Here is a 21,605-nt window from a genome sequence, read left to right on the forward strand (position 1 = left end):
AATCAAAGTTCCTAGTAGGAAAGGAAATTCCAATTCATGTTTGATTCACCCTCAAGCAATTGAGGAAGCGAAAATAATGAATTTTTTTTTAACTTAAAGAAAAAATGAAAAAGTGAAAATGAAAACCAGAAGTCGTCATGGGACCCACAGTTTAATAAAATTAAACCCCCACCTAATGAACAATCATAACGAACCCGGGCCTTACCATCATAATCAAATACGACTTCACCAACAAAAATGGCACTAAAAGTAATTAAACGAAAATGTCATGTCTAATATTGTGAAAGCACCAAAGCAGAGACAACGGCTCATTACCCCAACTTCAATTTCGGACACCATCACTGAATCTAGAACACCAACTTATAATTATTTTTGTTTAATTTTATTTGTTAGAACTAAACAAATTCTCAATCAAGAAAATCACTTCATTCCGATCTCTCTCTCGGAATTTGACCCAAAAAAAAAAAAAGGCTGAAAATGCAGTAGCTTTATTCAATCTCATGACACTTTAAAATTTTAGCAGATTTGAATTCGAAGCGTAATCGGCAATTTGCCATACACGTGATGGCGGCAGTTCCTGTTGAAGAAGCGATTGCGGCTCTGTCCACATTCTCATTAGAGGTAATGAAATGTTTGTTTATCACTGAACTTACTTTAGTTTCTTCACTTAAGCTTGAAAATTAAGCGAGTTAAGTTTCTTAACGGTAATTTATTTTCTTTTTTTTTTGGTGAACATTTTAATGTCATTTAGGATGAGCAACCGGAGGTGCAAGGACCATCGGTTTTGGTCTCAACGGAAAGAGGAGCAACCGCTAGTCCAATTGGTCCTCATTTTTTTAATTTTTTTTTTTGAAATTTTGGGAGAACTAATAACAAATGTTAGGTTCTATTTATTGAATATAAGTCACAATGTTGTTCATTTTGGTAAAATATTGTGATTACTTTTTTTTCAAAAAAAAAATTGAGAATTCATGGTCCAGATTTTAAGTAAATGTGGATGTTTGGATTGGAGAATTCCTGTGCCCCCCCCCCCCCCCCCCTTCCTTTTGTATTGATATTAAGGTTGATGAATTTGTAAAGTCACTCCATGTGGTCAAGTTTGTGAGAGATTCAGGAAATATTGGAAATGAATGTTCGACTCCAACCTTTACTAATGTTAGATGGGTTTTCTCGATTATATTTCTATGGTCGATCAAAATGGAAATGGTTTTTGCTGCACAAATGGTCATGATGGAATAAGCCCACTTTGTTTTATTGCATTGCACCACACACACCTTGCACACATGTAGTATGTTATATTTTTATAGATTACATGATTTTCTTTCTTTATTGTTTTGATTTTTTTATATTTATTTGTTGAGGATATTTGTTTCTCTTGTAGAGTATAGTGATGTTAACGCATACCGCCTCTCACTCTCAGAAGATACAAAGGCTCTCAATCAGTTGGTATACAGCTCGGTCTTTCTTTTGTCTTCTGAAAGCAAAGATGTTTGATGGCTTTTATTGCTCTTTCTAACCTTGTAGTTTTGACCATGTACAGAACACCCTTATCCAAGAAGGGAAAGAGATGGCTTCAGTGCTTTATACATACCGTAGTTGTGTGAAAGCTCTGCCTCAGGTTTATTTTTGCTTTAGTTTGAAACAAAAATGATATGGTTTGACATCAAGAATACTTGTCATTATCGATACTGTATTCTGTGGAGAAATGCATCCGTGATTAACGGAAAAAGGGAATTACAGGATGAATATTGTCTGGCTTTTGGTTCTGTAAATTGTTAAATAAACTAGCAACAATTATTAGATTTTTTACATTGTTTTTTTTTTAAAGAATTTGCCCAATCAGCATAGTAGTTTCTCAGTGCATCATCATCTTAATCTGTGCCAATGCAACATTTTTTTTTTGGTAGCAAATATGCAACCCTTCAAGAGATGAAGCCATAAAAAAAAGAAAAAATAAAAAACCATAGTTGAAGTTCCAATGCTTCATACTGAACCCGAATAGTTACGCCAGTAAATTAGCATCCTATACTTCGCAGTGGTGGAGAATGCACAAAGAAATTCTAGTAATGATGAGACAAATGCATTGGAAATTCTTATTTTCCAGTTTCTAGATACCTTTTTTCATTTTTCCAACTCATCTGTGGCCGTAAATATTGTGGCAGCTTCCTAACTCTATGAAGCACAGTCAAGCTGACTTGTATTTAGAAACTTATCAAGTTCTGGACTTGGAAATGAGTCGCTTACGTGAAATTCAACGATGGCAAGCATCAGCTGCTTCTAAAGTATGGAAGCACGAATCTGCTTTTTCTTCTTTTTAATTACCTCATTCAATGGTTAAGCTGGTTCTAAGTTCTCCACTGACCATATCTATACATCATGATACAGCTAGCAGCTGATATGCAGCGTTTTTCTAGGCCGGAACGGCGTATTAATGGTCCCACAATAACCCATCTTTGGTAATTTTCTCCTTTCTTTTTACTTTCATGTGTATGTATGTTCTCACCGACAAATTCTGAACTTAAATATACATTTGAATGCAAGCTCAAACCACTATTTACTTATCACTTTTGGTTAAAATGAGTTCTGACAATTAGGGCAATATTTGTGCTTTACTCATTGAATATCTTCTTAACTCCAGGTCCATGCTAAAGTTACTTGATGTGCTTGTGCAACTTGATCACCTTAAAAATGCTAAAGCGAGCATTCCTAATGATTTTTCTTGGTATAAGAGGTATGTTGGTTTTCATTATCTGTACTTTTTCAATCTCTGTATGGGGTAACTTATCTCTTTCGAATTTTGATGTGAACTTATGATTTGAATTGGTTATTGTTATAGTTACTTAAGATTTTTATCCTTTCACAGACTTCGTGTTTTATGATTCAATTGTTCTTTCCTTTTTCAAGGCACATCTCAATATTAGTATTGCATAGTGGCAAGCCCACGATGAACCAAAAAAAAAAAAATAATAATAATAATTTTTAATTAAAAAACTTTTTCAGAATGCAACGTATACTGGACGTCTCCTTGACCTTAAGGGTGTTTTCTCTTGAGCCTCTTTAATTCCTCATCAAGGAGATTCTGCTTTAAATTGAGTAATACATGAAGTTGAAATTTTAATTTTGTTCCAAGGATTTTATTATCTTCAGCTGGATGAGCAGAGAAATATGACACGGTAGAATGTAATTTGCAATAATATATATGGTCAACCCTTAGCAGTTATGATTAAAATGTGATGAGTAAATATGCCCATTTATGTATATTTTCTGATTATACTTGCTAGCAGTTCACAGAATTTCTGGATTTTCATAACTGATCTGTATTGAGCCATAAATTTTTCCTCATTTCTTCTGTATATAAAGTGGTTTTTCATATAAGTGGGAAGACGATTGAATATAAATTGCATTGCTTTTTATGTTTTTCTGGGTGGTAACTGTTAGCAGTAAACTTTTATATTTAGTAACTCTCAAATTGGTAGTTCCTTTTTGATCGTATATGCTGTTGGAAAGCTAAACAACATTATTGGGAGCTTAACTGAAACATGATTTGAAACACTCTTTTATTATCTATTCACAATTTTTCAGGACATTCACTCAAGTTAGTGTCCAGTGGCAAGACACAGATTCAATGAGAGAGGAGTTAGATGATTTACAGGTGTGATTGTGCATTTGTGCTACCATAGTCCATTGGACTGATGAACAGGATAACAAATGTCTAGTTTAGTTCTACTTTGCAGTTTATTCTTCTTTCCTGCCTGTTTAAAGTGCCATTGGATTTTTTTTATCTGTCCGATTGTTCTCTGTCTAAGAATTTTCTTAATCTCGCAGATTTTCTTAAGCACAAGGTGGGCTATCTTACTGAACTTGCATGTTGAGATGTTCAGAGTGAACAAGTATCCTGTCAATTTTCATGTTCATATTAACTACTGTCCACCGTTATCATTTCTATTGACACCTGAGTACTGTGTGATTTGCTTCACTGAGTGGCCCTTGTGATAACAATATCTTATTTACTGTTAATTTTTTCAAGAGCTTAGAACAGAGTTTGCTTGTTGCTGCTACCTGCACATAAATCAATGACATTGCAAACTTTCTTAATCCCTCTTGAGGTCCTTGACTGAAAATAGTGTTGAAGACATCCTTCAAGTTCTCATAGTCTTTGCTGTGGAGTCATTGGAGCTGGATTTTGCACTTCTATTTCCAGAGAGGCACATTCTTCTTCGTGTCTTGCCTGTACTTGTTGTCTTAGCAACATCATCAGAAAAAGATAGTGAGTCTCTGTATAAGAGGGTGAAAATCAACAGACTGATCAATATATTTAAGGTATTATGGTTCGTATAATGATCTCAATATATATATATGGGTATACATTTGCATGTCAAATATTCTTCCAATTTTTTTAGTTTTTAATTTTTATCATTTTTTGGGGTAAAAATGAATGAAAATATTTATATAATCTTGTACCTCTGTGACAGAGTGATCCAGTCATTCCCGCTTTCCCAGATCTTCATCTTTCACCAGCTGCAATATTGAAAGAATTATCAATGTACTTCCAAAAATTCTCTGCACAAACTCGTCTTCTCACTCTTCCAGCACCTCATGAGCTCCCACCCCGTGAGGCACAAGAATATCCGCTACATCATTTTTGTTATCTATTAGTTATATATTATAATATGTCTTTTCTTGAGCCCCCCCCACCCCCCCAAAAAAAAAAGTTATGCTTAAATCTTTACAAAGGAAACATAACAATCTTAGTAAATTTTTTAATTAAGAAAAAAAGTGAAGGAAGAAGAAGAAGAGAAGTGGAGATCTCATGATACTCTCAGCATATGTTTTGACATTGAATATTTGGTTTAGGCCAGATTATAGAAATGGTTCAATGGTCTCTACTTGCTGTAAATTTAATAAAATATTTTGATGGGACATGATCACATTGGAGAAGCATGTAATTTCCATCTTTCCCATTGCTGATGAGTTTGCTTATTTAGTAAAATAATAATCTGAGAGATCTGGAGGTAATACAAAGAATATTTGTGATTCTTCATGAAACTTCAGCAACATGAATTTGGTAATATAATTGTCCTATAGACAATCTGTGCAGGCAAACAAACAGAGGTATTCCTTCTTGCCTGAACGGAAGGGGTTCTTATTGGAATTAAAATGAATTTCTGTTGATCCAAGTCCGACACAAGTATATACATTGGTTTTGGCAGTGTTTCCCATGCACGGTTTTCTTGTATTTTTGTTGCAATATGTCTTGTATTACTTGATTTTTTATCACTATGGTGGGTGGTTGATTGCAACCTACATTGGCTGATTCTGGGCTGCAAACTTAATGTCTGAGCTCAAGTATCAGCTGCTAGAAAAAAAAAAGTTGTCTTCCACCTAACCAGAATTTGCACCAATTATTTTAAAGAGTTACTAGTATGACACAATTTTGTCTACAATTGAAATGTAGAAACACTTTTTCTGAAATTTTATTGGAACTTGAATTCTTAGAATGATATGTTCTCATTGATTGCCTGCAAATTGCACTGTTATATCTGCTATGGTTACAGTACATATGCCACTTTTTATTTGTTTTGTGAATATCTTGAGTTTGCTCGTTGCACAAAAGATTAGCCTCTTGTATCATAGTGAAGCCTTGACATAATTTACTTATCAGAGACATTACCTGATTTCTAATCACATTGGAGGAATCCGTGCTGAGCATGATGATTTTACAATCCGCTTTGCCTCAGCCATGAATCAGGTACCCTTGCAGCCTTCCTGCTCTCCCTCTCTGTATGTATCTATCTACCAGGTTGTGGGTGCCATCTAGTTGAGATGGTAAAATCTCTAGAGGACTGGGGTGGGGATTGGTTTGCCGTTAGGCTAAATTAAACAAAATAAAATAAAATCTACTAGGTCAATTCTTTCTACTTGAACTGGAATACAAACTCCTAACCATCCATTGATTCTGATCTAATGTCTGAAACTTCAATCCACTAATCACTGGATTGAGATATACGTACATTTACAAGTTTGTGTCCCGTTTTGTATCAGAATTAGAGTATCCGAAGCATATGTGTGTATTCATGTGTGTTTGTGTGTAAGAAATTTCTAATGGGTGTTTTCCTACCACTCAATCCGGTTTGTACAGCTATTGCTGTTGAAATCAACAGATAATGCAGATATTGAGTGGTGCAAAGAAGTTAAAGGAAACATGTATGACATGGTTATTGAAGGATTCCAGCTCTTAAGTAAATGGACTGCACGCATTTGGGAACAATGCGCATGGAAATTTTCTCGCCCATACAAGGATGCAGTTCCTTCAGAAACGAACGAAGCGTCAGCATCCTATTCTGACTATGAAAAGGTACTCTATTCTATCCATCCATGGTATTTGTTATTGGGATGCTGCGCTAGGATGGTCTAGAAAAATTTATGATTATTACAATCATATGTTAGCCTGTATAGAATGTGGGAAGTTAAAATCATTCTTGGCTTGGTTGTGCTCTCTTGAGAGGTTATATTTACAAGTTCAGACAAAAGAAAAGTTTCTATGAACTGGAACAAACTGAAATTATGCATACTTATGTGTTTGTATTTGTCATCTTACTCCTTTTATAATATACATGGTCTACAGTTTGTCAATTTCTTCTGGCTTACATGTTAAATTATCTTGTAGGTGGTACGATATAATTATAGTGCTGAAGAAAGGAAAGCACTAGTTGAGCTTGTTAGCTACATAAAGAACATTGGATCAATGATGTTGCGGTCTGACACATTAGTAGCTGATGCTTTATGGGAAACAATACATGCAGAAGTCCAAGATTTTGTCCAAAACACATTGGCCACTATGTTACGGACTACCTTCCGAAAGAAGAAAGATCTTTCAAGGTGGGCTTGTAAATCAGTTTCACGAGATTAAAATGATTGGTCAAGAGAAAGATCTTAATTCTTCCATGGTTAACAGTTAGTTCAGTTTGTATGGTCTGTTGTACTTTTACAATAAGTCTGGGGATCTATTCTTACATGCATCAGGGTTGGGAGGATTGTTGGGGGAGGTGGTAGTGTTCTAACTTGAGATTGGTAGAAATGAGAGAAAAAAGGATAAGAAGGAGAAAAATACTAAACACTAATCATCATTTTAATGCCTACATGTATTATTATCACAAATTTTGCACCAGTGGATTCACCACACTTCAAAGGGATTATGGTGCATCATGCATTAATTAAACGTAAAACATGTAAGATTTATTAATCTAAACTGTTGAAAGTGCATTGATCCAACAGTTTTTTTCCCTCATAGACAATCACAATTTAAAGACATTCCCCTCTTAAGTTGGCTTGAGAGGGAATCGATCCTTGACCTCTTGCTTCCAGTGCAAGGGCAAGACCAACTAGGTTATTCCTCTGAAGATCATTGATCCAATGGTCTAAATACTATATATATTTGGTAATTGAAGATTTAAGTTAACTATTGCTTGATGACTAATTGGTAGGAAGCCCATTGGTAACATCTGTTATCATTTCACAACTGCATAGTTCTAGCTTATATGCTGTGGCAAAAAAAAGTCTTATGGACTTGTAGAATTGGCTAAGTCTTAAGAACCTGCTTCCTTAAGTATATTCCAATTATGGACTGAATTTGGAATTGTATATAGAGATCTAATTGTATAGTTTTTCGGTTTCCTGAGGGTAGGAACGATTTTAATTTGTGCACCTCTGGTTCGCTTTGTAATCCTTTCCTCTTCATTTATATTTATGTATTCCAATTATGAAAGAACTGGACTGTGCTAACGTACGATATAAATTTATCACTGTGTATTTCAAACTTCTATGATGTGCCAAAAGAAGTCATGTGGACATATATAAATTGACTAATTTTTATGAACCTTATTCTTTATGTATTCCAACTAATTGATTTCAATTACTTATATGTATATTTTTTTCAACTGTTCAGGATTCTTTCAGATATGAGGACCCTTTCAGCTGATTGGATGGCAAACAATAGCAGGCCTGAAGCAGAGCTACAATCTATGCACCATGTTGGTGAAGAAAGCAGAGGAAATATCTTTTATCCAAGGGCAGTTGCACCCACAGCTGCACAGGTTTCGCTTTATCCTTGTGTTTTAGATTATAAGATTTTTTTTTTCCTTTTTTGTTAGAATCAAAAGTTTTTCAAAGTTTTCCCTCAATTGTACATCTCTTTTTATGCACATTGATTTCTTTTTCTTATTCATTCTTTTCACCTATCACTGGCTGGATAAAATCAATGCCAAAAGCATCTCTGTTTGTGCATAGTAATATATAGTGAGGATCCAAAACTACGTTTTACACTATGGCGTCTAAGCCGTTTATGTCTTTCATGAAGTTCCTTGCCCAAGTTTCGGTACAATTTTGTGTTCCTCTCTTTTTTAAAAATTTTTTTGATGGGGATACCTACTCTGTTGGGCCAAAGTGAATATTGCTTTCTGGACCATCAATTTCAAACAGCTGCAACATGGGGTAGCAGTGGTGTAGCAGAATGATAAATTGATGGCAGTCTTTCTCCCTTGTGCACCAACCTACCTGCATAACAGCTGAACTGTTTCTTAGGCAATCAACATATCTGTGTCAAATCTATTCCAAACCTCTTTTCTTTTCTATTTGATTTATTTTTGTTCAGCTTTCATTAGAGAGGTGTGCAATATAGAAATAAATTTGGCATGGGAAGTCCTTTTTTATATGTTTTTTAAACAATTAACTTACCAACCTCAAAAGTTTGTGAATTGTACACTCTATTTAACTGAATGTATAATTCTTTATTCAGGTCCATTGCTTGCAGTTCCTCATTTATGAGGTGGTATCTGGTGGTAATCTAAGGAAGCCTGGGGGACTCTTCGGTAATACTGGGTCTGAGATTCCTGTTAATGAATTAAAGCAGTTGGAATCCTTCTTTTACAAGCTTAGCTTCTTCTTGCATATATTGGACTACACAGGTAAACTACTTGCCTTCATCTGCTTTCATCCTACAGTGATCTTTATTGAACATGGTATGAAAAATCAGCATCACCTACAGTTACATTTGATATCAACCATACATAAAATTAGATTTTCAGAGGATCTGCATACTGGTTTGCTTTAACCGCTGGCAGTACATTTTATAGCTGCTCTTGAAATTTAATATTTTATTTCGCTCTAGTGTTTGTTTCTGAAGTTTAAAAGGAAAAAGGAAAAAGGAAAAAGATTGTAGTATAGTAACAAACTTTTGTTTCTTTTTTGTTTTGGTGTCATTTTGATGAGGCAGTATGATACAATGTCAAGTTGTTTATTAATATTTGCATCTAATTGTGAATGTCCTTCTTCATTAAGCTCTTATTTCTGAGTCTGTTCTATATGATTTTGGTCCTCCTGGCATGTGCAATAATTTAAAGAAAGAAGAAAAGTTAATTTCTTTGTATGTTAACAATAGAAAATTTCAATTTGTTGTCTAAGAAGAAAAAGTTCTTACAATAGTAATTTAGTCTGCAGTTATATTGTGGGTTTTGATTTTGGAATTTTGGTGTTTGCAGCGACTGTTTCTACTTTGACGGATCTTGGTTTCTTATGGTTTAGAGAATTTTATCTGGAGTCTTCTCGTGTAATTCAGGTAAAGAAAAATGAATATTATTAGTACATAATTGTTGGGTTTCAGGAATCTGAGACACTTATATGATGATATGTTATGCATTCACTGAAAATTTATTGGCTAATATAACTGGATAAAAAATTATTGACGGGTTCAGTTTTAGCATTTCTGTAAAAAGTTGTTACCTTGTTTTATTCTTTTCTTTCTTATGTAGTATTCTCGAATTAATTAGAACCTGTCGTTGTATGTGATTAGTTTCCAATTGAATGCTCTCTTCCCTGGATGCTGGTGGATCATGTGCTTGAGTCCCAGAATGCAGGTCTTCTAGAAAGTGTTATGATGCCATTTGACATCTATAATGATTCAGCGCAGCAGGCATTGGTTGTATTGAAACAGCGTTTCCTCTATGATGAAATAGAGGCTGAGGTGCTTTTATATTTTTACTGATTCTATATTACTTCCATCTATTATTCAACAAATTTGTAGATCTGCAAATTTTGTCATGATACAGAATTTTTTTTTTTTTAAGTAAATTCTTGACCCTGTTAAAGTGACTGGTATCTTTGTCATGTTAACTTGATTACTTAGTCTCTTCAGACTAATAACTGAAATCTTTGGTGCACTTCCCATAGCTCGTGTAATTACTTTGGCAAAATCTATTGCTGCACAGGCAACTTTGTGCCTCCAGTTTAGCTTGGTGAAAAAAGAAAATTTATTGAGGAGTTCCTTTAACTTTGGAGAGATTGCCTTTCAATGTTTCCACTTTTATTGGCTCTGGCTAATTGTTTTAGGCCTTCTATCTAAATTTGAATTCTCGCTTTGACTAATGTCCTCATTGCTTCTGGACTTAGAAAAGGAAAACCAGTCCAGAAATATTTACTTAATGAATTATCTAAAACCATTTTCATTTGTTTTCAAGATTTTTCTTGCATGAAAATTGTAGAGGGATTCTTAAAAATTTAGACTCGTAGTTAAATGTTAGTATGAATCTATAAATGCTAATTATATTTTTAGTGTAGTAACTGACTGACTCTTTGTAACAACAAAATGATCTCTTTAAAATGAGTTATTGTTGAATTTGTAGGTGGACCATTGTTTTGACATATTTGTTTCAAGATTGTGTGAGACTATTTTCACATATTACAAAAGCTGGGCGGCAAGGTATGCCTTTTGCCTTGTACCATTAATTTCTTTTTTCAAACTAAGCTTTTTAATTCTGTTGGTCACCAAATCTGTAGTGAGCTGCTTGATCCATCATTCCTTTTTGCCTCGGACAATGGAGAAAAATATTCAGTCCAGCCTATGAGATTATCTGCACTTTTTAAGATGACTAGAGTGAAGGTAATAATATGGGTTTTCATAATCCTGAGCCTTATTTTTCTGTCCTGCATGTGAAATTTTGGAAAAGAAATATTTTAATTTTTAACATTTTCGTCAAAATTATAGTTCTTTAAAATATTCATATAAACCTTTGATTGTACAAAAGCGATTTTGTTATTAAAAAAGCCATATAGTAGGATATAAACTTATACTTCATGCAATTGCAATTAGTTTTCCAGTATACTTGGATTTATCTGGTGTGCCTTCTGGCTTGCTCTGTTTACTTTTTTCTCCCGATGGATGTCCAATTATTTCTGCATTCAGTTGGAAGTTTATGCCCAAATTATTTGTATAATATTATTGTATCTCATGGCATTGGCATATATAACAATGTGACATAATATAACACGATGCGATATGATTAAACATCAGATAATGTACTTTCACATAACGTAAGATGATGTAATGTATTATAGCATTTGGCATATAACAATAAATTTTTTCATAAAAGATATCATATGATTCAATATCACGTCATGTAATTTCACATAATGCATGGTGAGGTAATGTATTTATGTTATGTAATGTGATCATGATGTTAAATCTCCCACAATCCATCTAGCTTTGCCAAAAATAAAAAATAAAAAAATGTCATGTAATATCATGTAATGTAATTTCATATTGTGTGTTTCATGCTGTAGTGTCTTCCCAAATGTTTCGAATTTTCATGTCAAACCATGATGATTCATCGAATCGTGTGGGATATCTATATCAATCTCAAGCAAAGAAATTCAACCATATTTTTCCTTCTTCGTTCTGGGTTTTTAGCTATCTTCATTACTTGTTTCTTACTTTGGGCTACACTCTTCTAACTAGTTATATTTCCTCACTTGCTTTCAATTTTTATAGTTACTTGGGAGGAGCATTAATTTAAGAAGTTTAATTGCTGAACGGATGAATAAAGTATTTAGAGAGAACCTTGAGTTTCTATTCGATCGATTTGAGTCTCAGGATCTATGTGCCATAGTGGTAATATTCACTCTTTGTTCACTATTTTCTTGTCAATACTTGGGCATTTTCTCTATTTTAGCCCATTAAAATGATAGCGAACAAGGGATTTGGCTGCAGGAATTAGAAAAGCTGCTGGATATTTTAAAGCATACCCATGAATTGCTTTCCAAGGATCTTTCAATAGATTCATTCAGGCTCATCTTGAATGAAATGCAAGAAAACATATCCCTGGTGTCATTTTCTAGTCGACTTGCTTCTCAGGTTTGCCTTTTCTATATTAATTTATTATTATCATTATTTTTAACTATTTCTCTCCGTGCATATTTGTTTATTAGTCTGCGTGTACTAATATCTGCAAATGCAATAAGTCCAGCTACCATGAATGGACAGCCATGGTTTATATTGCGTTGTATTTAAGCTTCTCCGTCATGAATACCCATTCACTAAGAATAAAGAAACAGTAGGCTATGCTACACAATTACAATTTTTGGTGTTCTAAAGATACATAATGAGAAAACTTGATAATGTTTTAAATATTTATGGATTCTTGTGAGCCATAGTACACCATTAATCTTAATAAAGAGTCTTTCTTCTAGTTTGAGTTCAAACCAACATTTAACTTTCTTAAGAATAACTACTTTGTAAATGTTTCTTCTTTGTCTTTCATGACATCTATATCTTCAAATGGGTAATAATGAAGCTTCATGCCAGGAGAGAATGCAATCAGCATATTTCATTAGTTTTCTTGTGGTTACTAGCTATTTGTATATAGAACCCAAGGGTCTGTATGTGTCCTTGTAGGAAAAATGAGCATTAGATTTTGGGATCAGAGAATGTGAAAATTGGTTTCATGTTGCCAGTCAACAAGGAATTCAAACTTTGGATAAATGCATGGTAGAATAATTAACTAGATGAACCTGTGCCACTCATTATTGCGTATGCAGTTCTTAAGTTCCCACATTCTATATCTTCTTTGCAAAAGTTCAAAAGTAAATTTCATATACTCTTATTATTTTTCCCCCACAAAAAGGTGCTTTGTTGATAGGTCAGAGTTTTAAATTAAAATTTATAGCTTCTTTTTTTTTGGGGGGGGTCATTTTATTGCTTTTATACAGTTGATCAATTTATTTGCGCTCTTCTAGATTTGGTCAGAGATGCAAAGCGATTTCTTGCCGAATTTTATCCTTTGTAATACTACTCAGCGTTTCATCCGATCATCAAAAGTTCCTCTTGCTTCTGTTCAAAAGCCTTCTGTTCCCTATGCCAAGCCTAGTTTCTACTGCGGTACTCAAGTAAGAAATAATGCTTAATCATCACTCTCTGATTTGTACTTCAATGTTCTATTTCATTGAATATTGCATAGCGAAACTGTTTCATGGTTTCAGCATCTTGTATCAAGCTTTATGGTGCTGTAATTTTTGGATATGTAATTTAATATATCATTGTATTTTCTTCTTGTGTTTTTTTTTTTTTTTTTTTTTTTCGTAATAGGATTTGAACTCTGCACATCAAAGCTTTGCACGTTTGCATAGTGGATTCTTTGGAATACCCCACATGTTTTCTATTGTTCGGCTTCTTGGATCCAGATCATTGCCTTGGCTTATCCGAGCACTACTAGATCATATGTCAAATAAGGTATGCCATGCTTTGTGGTATGCAACAATGTGCTGCATTATTACTCAAAAATGGACTTTCTAGTGTCACGCCCTTAATGTAACGTGCGGCCTTAAGCACCAAACCAGGCCAAGTTTAGCGCCTAAGTCAGCCTAAAACCCTAACTTGAGAGAGAAGCACACACCAAAGAAAGAGAGGAAGAGAGAAAGATAATCAAAGCAGAATGCTTGTGCCTTCAATGAAGATACAACTTGTACAAGCAATAGGAAAACTACTCGAAGGAGGTATCCTTATGTAATAAGCAGTATCCTTGTCTAAAAGGGAAATAAAAATCTGTACATGTTGCCAATGGGCTCGTAGCCCATTGGCAACTCATGCGCCCAATAACCTTGGGCGCATGAGTTCGAGTCCCAGCAATTGTTGGGACTCGGCTCCCCTTCTGATAGGGGTTTATTTGGCTCCTGCCTTGGGGTAGAATAAAGTTTTCTCGAGTATTAAGTGAAGGTCGTTGTTCGGGTTGTGCCATACTAGCATCATGAAGGAGAGTTTCGATTGCTTTCTGGTTGTAAATATCAGTAGAGTTCTGATTGTAATATATTATATTTCAAAAAATAATAATCTGTACATGTTCTTTTTAGGAAACTGTAATTCTAACGCAACTAGGAAACCAACTAATCCCCTAAATATGTACACAACTGTCCTGAGCAAGGTAAGACATGCCAACCATAAAACCACCCCATGTTTAGAGGGCTGTGCACGCTCCTAAAGCCCACAACTGTGGGGGCATGACACTAGGAACTTGGTATCTTTTGAATGATTTATTTGAAGTTGCTCAGCAAATGATTGTTCTTTCCTCTGAAACCATTTCTCTGACTGTTTAACATTCATGTTATTGTTCTCTTGCAAGTATCCATTGGGAAGAACCTCTTAAGCCTTTTCTGTTAAGATATTTTAATGATATTTGTAATGTACATTGCAAAGGATTAAAATCCTGCAAGTTATAATTGATGTGCCATCCTTAATGTGCTACTCTGGATCAGTGGGCAATCCGAACATCAACATTGTGAATTATTCCTTCTGTAGTTCAAAGAGTTCTTTTGTATAAATGTTCACTGATTATTATATTTATATTAAGTTTTGAGGGATACATGTTATCAATCTGTCAGAATTCACAAAGTGGAATTCTTAATATTTGCTTTCTGGCACAGATATGAGATGTCCCATTCAGAACCTGCTCAAGCATATATTAGTAGTCAAAAGTGTGAATTGATTTCTTAGTTCAAAGTTCAAATCAAAGATATCCTTAATGCCAACTACTTTTTGTTTCATACTCTGAAATCCTTTTCTCAACCATTCAGTACTATGAACCAAACCCTTCGTTAACTCTTTCCCTGCAGTAGAATTTTCAGTGTTCACTTTCTGTAAGTGGTCAATTGCTCCATTGAGAATAACATTGGCCAAGTCTAATATACATCTGGATCTTTGTCATCATTCCAAATATTGTTTAAAAAGCAAAATTTCCTGCATTAGTAGAAACACTTCTGGTGTTTGCGTCATCTCACATAGCATTACATGTGTATCTTAAAAGTGCCAAGTTTTGCTAAACATTTGGGAAGGTTCAGGCTAATGTTTCATGCACCACATGTTTCAGATAACAACACTGGAACCGTTGATTATGGGGTTGCAAGAAACCTTGCCAAAGTCTATTGGTCTACTGCATTTTGATAGTGGTGTAACAGGTAACCGGTGGCGTTGAACTTTCGTGAAGTTTCTTGCTTTCTCACCTTTTTTACATCTTTTTTCTCTCAATAAATTCTACTGAGCTTTTATCTAAAACAAAAATGTCTTTCTTTTTCATCTTAAATGTTCTGCTTGGCCTGGAAGCGGGTGTGGTGCTTTAAATAATTGAATATCTTTTTCTTCTTAACAAATAATATATTTCCTTATAAGTGGTGATACTGATGCAAAACGCAGTTGTTGCTAAAATTATTGTACTTTAAACTGATCAAATCAGTGATGGATCATGGATATATATATATTAATTTCAAAATATTAGGAGATTATTGGTTTTTACAAAAAGACCTTTGATGCTAATATATACAGTGAGAATAGCAGCATGTAATAAGATTTTTAAATATAATTGTTCGGTTCTGTCCTATGAGCAAGCTGGGCCTGTTTTTGGATCCACATTACAAGTCTGTTAGTTAAATTTTTCCCTGTATGTGAATGGAAATGATAACGCCTTTTCTTATGAGCTGAAACCTTCAGGGAAACTCGTTGACAATAAAAGATACATATGAAATATAAAAAACAATCTGGATGTTACATAAAATTTAGACTTTAGATATAAAATTTTATGGTTAGGCACTTCTCAAACTTGTGTCTATTTATTTTCTTTCTTTATTTATTTATTTGGATTAGGATATGGGAAATATTCTTAACAGAAAGAAAGATACAAGACAGGGACCAGCAGTCTAGAAGAACATCAATACAGTTTGAAAATCTGAAATGCATGTTCATTTTTTTTAAAATTTATGTATCCATTTTTTTTTTCTTTTGTTGGCATCTTCATCCCATCTTTCCTGGTATGTATGTGTAATTCATGCAGGTTGTATGAGGCTTGTTAAAGAACAACTTAATTGGGGAACAAAGTCTGAGCTCAAAGCAGAGGTTCTTCATGGGATTAAGGAGATTGGAAGTGTGTTATATTGGATGGGGCTTCTTGATATTGTGTTGGTTAGTTGCTGACTTGTTCATCCAAACACATAAGAAATTTTTTGTGTTCGCTAATATTAGAATGCACTGGATTGTGGTGGAGGCTATTTACATTGATTTTGCATATCCTAAAACTATATTGTATATGATCTTTCACAGTCAATCTTGATGATAGGTCATTGAGTTGATTTCTAAGTTTCTAATTTAGCTGAAGTTTCTATGCGCTTCTTGTTATCTCCATTTCATGTCCTCTACAGAGAGAAGTAGATACCACACATTTCATGCAAACGGCCCCTTGGTTAGGCTTTCTTCCTGGTGCAGACGGGCAAATATCCTATCACCAAGATGGTGGAGACAGCCCTGTTGTCAACCTTTTCAAATCGGCTACCGCTGCAATTGTGTCGAACCCCGGGTGCCCAAATCCAACATCTTTCCACACCATGTCAAAGCAGGCAGAAGCTGCAGGTGTGTAATGGCTTATCTTGCGCTTGCTGTTTAGTTGACCAACTTAGCTAACAATAGGTGAAATAAATATTATGCCAACTTTATAAGGATATGGCCTTTATATATGTCAAATAGCAAGAGCAATAGTGGTTAAAAGTGGAAAGAAGTTGGTATTATTGTTTAGCATGCCTTTACTTCCATATTCTGTTCTGAAATCTTAACATAATCAACACTTTTCTAAATAAATAGCTCTCAACCAGAAGCTTAACTAGTAGGTAAAGTCCCAACATAGTATTTAACTCTAAAACTCCCTCACCTGCATGGCTTCTGAACCAAACACTACCACAACCTGTAGATACGCATGATCATATTCCTATTTTGTGTTTTGTTGCTTTACAATGCTTCAGTAACGAAATTTTTGTATCTGCCATTCTGTTGCAGATCTTTTGTACAAGGCCAACATGAATACTGGAAGCGTGCTAGAATATGCCCTTGCATTTACGAGTGCTGCATTGGATAAATACTGTAGTAAATGGAGTGCCACTCCCAAGACAGGGTTCATTGACATCACAACTTCAAAGGATTTCTATCGCATATATTCTGGTCTTCAAATTGTAAGGAACGGCTTTCATTCATTCTTTTAAATTTTTGTTTTTTACTGGACAACACATATTCTTTCAATAAATAAGTTGTTTATCTAAGAATATAATCAATAAATGATCCAAGTATGCACATGAATTTATATAATGACTATTGCACTGAAATTACAACAAATAACCAAGAAGATTTCCAAATTACTTCATGCAGCAACTACAGTTGAAATAACTTTTTTATTGGTAGTCATGAACTATATATGTTAGTTGTTTGTTGTTGATGCCCTAAAGCCACGTGGGACGTGGAAAAGAAGAGGGCAGGCTAGTAAAAAGACTTAGGTGTCTCAAGAGTGACCATTTAAACTGTCCATGCAACAACCACACAATGATCTAAGTATCTAATGTTCTGTAGAACTTAACCTGAGAGTAGGTGATAGGTATCAAGTATGCACATCACTTTTATACCTTGCTTAGTTGTGGAATGAACTTTTGATATGTCGCGTCACTAATTTATTGTTTTCTTGTATTATAGGGATATCTAGAGGAGTCTTCTCAATCTCCGTCTAACAATCACAAAGTGCTTGGTGATTCAGTGGCATGGGGTGGTTGTACCATAATATACTTGCTTGGGCAACAACTACATTTTGAGCTTTTTGATTTTTCGTATCAAGTTCTCAATGTTGCTGAAGTGGAAGCTATATCAGTCCCACAGTCACAAAAGCATCCCCATTTTGGCCAGGTATGCAATTTTTCTTTTCTACACTTTTGACTTCAGAGAACTTTCCCTGATTGAGATCAGTCCACATCATATATGATGGATAAGTTCATGGTCTCTCTCTTTTGACAATGATGAAGTAAAGCAAAAAACAGTTGACAGTTTTTTCAGACTTAGGTACACAACAGCAAATAAAGATCTGCTACCTATGTCATTAGGTTGCCTTAGGAGTAAAGGGAAGAACACATAATGCTGGACAAAAATGATACCCTTGCCCATAACAGTAACAAACAGTTTATATATCTGAATTTTTTTTTTTCAAAGCTTCAGTTGTTTGTTGAGGTTCGTGTTGTAAAAGTGTGAAAAAAAACTTTAGAATTTTGAAATGGCACGTAGGGTTTCATTGTTTTTATTTATTTTTGAGATGCATTCTTCTGATGAAAGGGATGGGAAGCCCTAATAGAAGCAATGAAGAAAGCAAGGAGACTGAACAACCATGTATTCTCCATGCTGAAAGCACGTTGTCCCCTCGAAGACAAGACAGCTTGTGCTATAAAGCAAAGTGGTGCTCCCCTGCATCGGATTAAGTTTGAGAATACTGTCTCGGCATTTGAAACTCTGCCACAGAGAGGTGTCTGATAGTCGGTAGTTTTACCCACTTCTGTTGCCTTCTCATCTATGTTATTTTCTCCGACACAAAGTAGATTTAGTCATATTCTGTAAACTGTTTCCATGTATTATGTATTATTAGGATTCAGAAAGAAATGTATATACCTCCCGAATGCTATCTTAACGTTAGTGTCCATATTGAATGTCCCAATTTCGTTCTTTCTAGTATACTTGTGAGTTTCGTAGAAAAGTCTTATGCCCCCGCGCCGCCAGCACCTCCAGCCCCTAACCCTGAGTTGAATTTTCAAATATGTATTCTAAATGGAAATGCGAATGCCTCCCCATTCCTATCTCTTCACAGTCTTAATTATTTGCTTTTCATTTTAGAATTCTAAACAAGAGGGTATTCCTAGGACCGATTGAATTCAGCATCAAGTCTCTTAAAAATGTTTTATGTAAAGAGATGTCTTAAGTGAAAGGGAGATGGACACTTTCACTCTAATGTTTTCACAGGAAAGAAAACCCAAAATCCGTAGGGATAAGTGTCAATCTCTTTATATTCAATTCATCTCATCCAATGAAGGGCGGAGAGAGGAGAAATGCCAAACAAACGGTATCCTGACAGAAACAAGGGCAAAATGACGTCGTTTTAAGCCGTTTCATCACTTTTTTTGTCAATGTGCTATCAACATGCTATTTGTTTCTATATAGTTGACCAGCATACAAAACCTTACAATTAAAGAATGAAAAACGGTGTATAAAGAAACACAAAAGTATAGTTTAGAAAGTCAGTCAAAAGAGATTATAAAATTGATCTACCAACATTTCTTTGTTGTTGATTCAATCCACCTACTAATAAAGAAGATTTTTGGGTATGTAAAATATTGTAAGAATTCTTTCAATGTCGAGATAATATATTGTATTTGGGCATGATTGCATATTATTATGAATCTTAAGCCTATCCTCATGTTGCTTCACCGACGGTTTTATGTACATCATCAATAAGACAAATACGTGTAATGTACATAATGTTGCTTGTACTTTTATTCCTCAAATGATTTCATACTACAATTATAATAACTACTAGGGTTTTCTTATGATACAGATGTGGTCATAACTCATAAATGTGAAATTTTGACATCTAAAATAAAATTATAAACTACTTGTAATGTACATGACATAACTCATTGTTTCATTTGTTTGTTAAAAATTGTTGGTGGCAGGTGTTGATGGATTTGGAGGCCCATAATGTCAAAATGGGTGGATTGTGGCCAACCATGAGTTTGCGTTATTCAAAAGGTTCATGATTACTTTATCGTTTTATTGCACATTTGCACTCACAGTCAAGCCCCCTCCACTTCCTTTTTTATTTAGTTTTAAACTGTTTCAATCGACTAGTGAATAGTCTTTACATTAGGCAAATAGGCTTTGTTTTTTTTTAATGACCTGGAAAAACCAATAAATCCTACCATGATTCAATCTTATTTAGTATTTCATTAATCAATTTACTATGAAGAGAAAGTAATAATTTAATCCGTCAACTAGTAATACGATTTATTTTTTATAATAATTTAACTTGAACACGAGAGCTTGCACAATTTATTTTATTTTTGTTGAAACTCTCATTCATCCAAAAGCAGATTCGGCTCACTCAAATATTTGGGTGGTGGTAATAGAGCTTTGACCTAACAAAAGTTCATACGACTTATTAATACGATACAAATTCATAAGATAAAAGCGATTCTTTAGTCGATTTTTTTTTGCATCAAATTATTAACGGGTCAACCCATTAAAACCCATTCAATAAGGGGTCGAGTTTTCATTTAAGATAAAAATTTCATTTCACCCATTACCCATTAAAATTTATTATTATCAATTTAATAATTTTTATAACTTAAATTATAAATTTTTGAAAAAAAAAATAAATTGACTGTTTATATAGAATTATGAGAAAGGTTAAAATTTGTAGTCATTATTGTACATTTGTATCTTCTCATTTAACTATGTTCTTTTTCTATAATTTGTTTCCTATGATTTTAGTCACTGATATCGATTTGTAGAACTAGATAGTTGATTTTTTTTGTATATTATTTTAATCAATGATATTAAACATGATGAATGTTAATATTTTCTTTTGATTTGTATTATCTTCTTAAAGAGCTTTAACAATTACTCTTTTTTAAATAAAAAAAAATTAAGGATATGATACCAAATATAATGGGTTAAATGGGTCGGTTTGAGTACTATGTAGTAATAACAAGTGGGTTGAGATTCTAATTTTTGGACCCAATAAATTAATCAATGGGTTTGTGCATGTGTAATTTAACATGATACAATACAAAAACGACACAAAACTGCTTAAACATGACTTATTGTGTCAGACTTAATTAGACTTATTCAAATCGGATCTCAACATATTTTTGACGCATTGAAATTATGCGTGGCAAAATTATTTAGATAGAGTGACTGAGTGACAAATCTATGAAGGAATTAGTGGTGACCAAGGCCCTGGGAAAATAAAATAAAAATTATTATTCCTAACATAAACTAGTATTATTGGAGCCCTAAGTAAAATGTTTAATTAAGCTCCCAGTGATTTAGGTTAAAAAAAAAAAAAGAGAGAGATGAGAGAATTTACATGAAATAACTTCTTGAGAAAATAAATACTTGTATTTTATTTATTATTAGAGTTATTACAAGTAAGCACGTGATGCCTGGGCGGTCACTGGGTAGAGTCTTGATAATTTTTTATTACAAATATTATTATTATTATTATTATTATTATTATATTGTAGTACATAAAATTAAAAATGCTATAAGATTACTGCATCAATTCAAATCAATTGATCCATTTCCAAAAGTTCTTGGTAGGCAAGAAAATTGAAATCATCTTATCGTCACACATGGTCTATTTTGGGGCCCTCTCCAAATGGCGGTCACAGTTACAAGCTCTTTTTTGCAGCCTGGATTTCTTACATTATTTTATAAAATT

General features: G+C 34.0%; 1 protein-coding gene across 2 annotated transcripts; it reads left to right on the top strand.

Moving 5' to 3' along the window:
* The first annotated feature begins 305 nt into the window (after positions 1-305).
* On the top strand, positions 306-18,841 carry LOC102606773 (protein PIR). 2 transcript variants are annotated; one of them, XM_006478922.4, is made up of 30 exons: positions 306-621; positions 752-824; positions 1,382-1,446; positions 1,541-1,618; positions 2,163-2,282; positions 2,386-2,456; positions 2,639-2,731; positions 3,583-3,652; positions 3,826-3,890; positions 4,125-4,320; positions 4,473-4,624; positions 5,656-5,749; positions 6,140-6,355; positions 6,668-6,879; positions 7,946-8,093; positions 8,795-8,963; positions 9,537-9,613; positions 9,848-10,018; positions 10,677-10,753; positions 10,831-10,933; positions 11,822-11,941; positions 12,041-12,184; positions 13,066-13,215; positions 13,415-13,558; positions 15,189-15,276; positions 16,146-16,273; positions 16,510-16,717; positions 17,138-17,310; positions 17,822-18,028; positions 18,449-18,841. In XM_006478922.4, exons 1-30 carry the CDS (start codon positions 565-567, stop codon positions 18,641-18,643), a joined length of 3,864 nt encoding a protein of 1,287 aa, XP_006478985.2. In that variant the 5' UTR covers positions 306-564; the 3' UTR covers positions 18,644-18,841. The 2 variants fall into 2 exon arrangements, with proteins under 2 accessions (XP_006478985.2, XP_024954390.2); XM_025098622.2 differs by having other exon boundaries at positions 4,473-4,616; positions 5,663-5,749.
* Positions 18,842-21,605: the final 2,764 nt, after the last annotated feature.

Source organism: Citrus sinensis, chromosome 3 (genome assembly GCF_022201045.2).
Source record: "Citrus sinensis cultivar Valencia sweet orange chromosome 3, DVS_A1.0, whole genome shotgun sequence".
Taxonomy (NCBI): Eukaryota; Viridiplantae; Streptophyta; class Magnoliopsida; order Sapindales; family Rutaceae; genus Citrus; species Citrus sinensis.

Excerpts from the sequence above, each read along its gene's own strand:
- LOC102606773 (XM_006478922.4), top strand. The coding sequence starts at position 565 with ATGGCGGCAGTTCCTGTTGAAGAAGCGATTGCGGCTCTGTCCACATTC. Across the intron at positions 825-1,381 it reads AGCAACCGCTAGTCCAATTG|AGTATAGTGATGTTAACGCA; the intron begins GTCCTCATTTTT and ends TTTCTCTTGTAG. Across the intron at positions 10,934-11,821 it reads TTAAGATGACTAGAGTGAAG|TTACTTGGGAGGAGCATTAA; the intron begins GTAATAATATGG and ends CAATTTTTATAG.